The sequence below is a fragment of the Pistacia vera genome, unplaced genomic scaffold (assembly GCF_008641045.1).
Source record: "Pistacia vera cultivar Batoury unplaced genomic scaffold, PisVer_v2 Contig1438, whole genome shotgun sequence".
In the NCBI taxonomy this organism is placed as follows: Eukaryota; Viridiplantae; Streptophyta; class Magnoliopsida; order Sapindales; family Anacardiaceae; genus Pistacia; species Pistacia vera.
The window spans coordinates 44,166-47,438 of NW_022195509.1; the positions used below are offsets into that span (position 1 = coordinate 44,166).

Genomic DNA, 3,273 nt, shown 5'->3' on the forward strand with positions numbered 1-3,273 from the left:
TATCGTTTTTGGTCTGTGAATGGGTCATGGGTGTTGTTTGTAATTTTGACAACTTAAAAATAAAACAACTTTTGAAATCTTGCAAATTGGCCCTTGCGAGCTCGACGAGCCGATCTCATATTGGATTGGATTCGGCTCGCTAATGTTCACGAGCTGCTCGAGCTCGAGCTCGACTCAACTGGTTTCAAGTTGAACTCGAGCTTACGATGAGCCGAGCTCGAGTAGCTCGCAAGCTACTCAGCTCGTGTCTTATCCCTACTTCCACCTGTGGTTGAACTGGTTTTTTTCCAACGAACCACCGGTATAACCCAGGTTGCTACAATAAAATATTAAAAAATAATAAAATTAAAATTAACCCTTTTTAGCTTTTTTCTTCTCCCTTCCCCATTTTTATTCGACAAAACCAGCCTAGCAAAGAAGAAAAATTAAAAAAAAAAAGAAAAAAACCCATTAAAAATTAAAATCTGCATTTTTTTTAAATGTGTTTTTTTGCTGATGTCACGCTGATGTCAGCATGATGATGTCACGGTCCAACTCACCGGTCGGACTGTATGACTCGTAAAACCCGTGACCTGATAGCTTGGCCGGGTTGTCCCTCAGGTTGGGTTTTAAAACCTTGCCCAAGATTTCTAGTGAACCGCCAAGCCATCCAGTAATGGTTTATGATTCTCTAATGGCTAGAAAAAATTAACTTAATTGAAATATTAATTATTAATAATTGATTTATAATAATTAATGATAAAATATTACTTACCTAGTCTTTGTAACTTCTGATAAGCGGTTTATAATAAATTAAAAGTAATATAATGCTACACATATAAATCATTCCCAGCAAATATATGCAATAATCTTACATCTCAATTCTCATATATAATTCATTAATTTTGTTTTAATATAAAATTATCTAATTAAGAAGGAAATATTTCGGGAAAGAAATAATAAGAGTAATGAAGATCACATTGCATGAAAAAGAATAAGAAATTAAAATGATGAACACCTTGTTTCTCCATATATATCATTCATTAATTATTTATACACACAATTAATTTTCCTTAATTCTACATCAATCTATGCTATATATCTCCCTTTCAAAAACAGAAGCAAAAATCATTCATTCATCGTCGTACGCAAACGGGTTCTTCTGCTATGGTCTCCAACAATGGCTTCTTCGACCTCGACATGGACAATCTACGCATAAGCATAAACTCCGGCTTCGAAAACTCCTCAACATCATCCAAATTCGGCTTCGGTACCGCCGTCTCTTCATCAATCTTATTATTCATTACCTCCCCACCCTGATCCGCCGGAGAAATCCTCACTTTCCCAGAAGAACTCCGCTTGGCAGCCATAAACAAAGTGCCCATGTCCCCGGACGTCACCTTGGAGTTCACTTTCTTCATCGGAAACATAACGTACACGTTTCTCGCTTCTAGGTCTTCATCCGCGCTGAGAGGAGAAAACCTCCGCCCTATTTTCAGAGACTGAGAGTTTACAAGGAAGAAGTTCGGCATCTCCAGCATGAGCTCCGCCGCTTTTGTGGGCGTTAGGATTTGTTTGACTTCTCCGCCTGGAAACACAACTTTTACCGATCTTGATTGCCTGGCCAATGGAGTCGAAAGCGTGCATGAAACGTAATTTCCCATGACTGAAGTATGAGAGTTGAATTGAGAGGAAGAAGGAAGAAGAAGAAGAAGGAAGTTATTGATAATTAATGTGAGAGTTGAATGGAGAAGTTTAGTTATGGGAGGGAGAAGGGGGGTTTGAGAGAAATATATAGAAAGGAGAAAAGGAGAGGTTGAAGAAGATTCTAAGGGGGAGGCAGTTGGATGAAGGAGGGGTTGAGTTGACACTTGACAATGGAGCTGAGCTGAGTCCGCGACTCCGCGTTTCAAGAAATGGAATGGAAAAGCAACGAAGAGGTCTGACTGTTGTATTAATTAATTAATTAATTAATCAATTAATATATTATTTTGTTAAATTACGTGTGGGTCCTTTTCAATTACATGGCCACTGGCCAGATGGCCTTTGTTGTTGAAAATTAGCCTGAAGCTCTTTTGCCCAGCCAAGTAATTAACGAGATATTATTATAAACTCTTGAGAAATTTTCAACTCGTGGACAAAAATTACTGTGTTTATATATTTTATAATAGAGTAAGCGACTTTTCACTACCCAAGGTTTGCCTTGGGTACCCTTTCCACCCAAAAAGTTTCAAAATATTATTTTTTCACTCAAAGTTTATATTCCCTTAATAATTAAAATACACTTTACTTTCTCAGTTGATGTTCGACGAGTTATTAGGAGTCAAGGTAAAAGGAGTTTTGTAGAGCAGAGATCGGTGGATCGAATGGTGATGACCGATTGAATATTCGCCACCAGAATCAGCCGAAAATCAATTAAAAACAGAAAACTCTAGTTTTGCTATGATTGACAAGCGACAAAAAATTAGGTCCCAAACTGAGAAGGGTCTTATAGAGAAGAGATTGAAGGTTCAAATAGTGATGACAGAGAGAATTTTTGCCACTGGAATTGGTTGTCAGCTTTGGGTATTAATAGAATATAAACGTGGGGTGAGAAAGTAGTAGTTTAAATTTTTTAGGGTGGAAAGTTCATTAAGGTAAACCTTGGGTGAAAAAAAATCGTTCAGTCTTTATAATAATAGAAAGAATTGTGTTTAGGAAGCATCAGGCATGTGGAATTGACTTTTAATGAAATGGTCAGCTTTCCCTTTGCGTAATAGAAATTCGTAATTATATATGTTGCCAATAAAAGAGGAAGGAAGGGCAGTGGCGGTGGCGGTGTCGCTGTCGGTTCACGCTGAGGGGCAGCTCATCATATGCTGCTGCGTCACGGGATGGTTGGTGCCACTCCCAAGCAACATCCTTCGATTAAATTTCTGAGCATTTTATAATTCTTCAAACACAAAAATAAATAATTAATAATAGTTCTATGATTTGATGAGAAGCTGCTTTCCCACCTCATCTGGGCTAGGCCTAATTGGATATTGGATTACATCTCATTCATGCTTGAGTGCACTCACTGGCAAAGCAGGGTTTATTTTATTTATTTATATTCTGTTTTTTTTCTTAAATTTTTATATGATTATTGGAGTCCGTACGGGGTTGGGTGCTATTATTTTAAATTAAATTGGTTGTTTTAAGTACTCCTCTTAAAATATTAAAGGATACGTTTAGTTTATTATTTTGGATATAATTTTGGGAATAATATTAGGTAGTTAGATAAGGGAGTATTACGAGGTAAAATATAAAAATTTA

The 3,273-nt window shown here is 36.9% G+C and overlaps 1 protein-coding gene across 1 annotated transcript; it reads right to left on the reverse strand.

Annotated features, from left to right (window-relative positions):
• Positions 1–1,115: 1,115 nt before the first annotated feature.
• On the reverse strand, positions 1,116–1,643 carry LOC116123628. Its single transcript, XM_031409373.1, has one exon. It carries the CDS (start codon positions 1,641–1,643, stop codon positions 1,116–1,118), a length of 528 nt encoding a protein of 175 aa, XP_031265233.1.
• Positions 1,644–3,273: the final 1,630 nt, after the last annotated feature.

Excerpts from the sequence above, each read along its gene's own strand:
- LOC116123628 (XM_031409373.1), bottom strand. The coding sequence starts at position 1,643 with ATGGGAAATTACGTTTCATGCACGCTTTCGACTCCATTGGCCAGGCAA.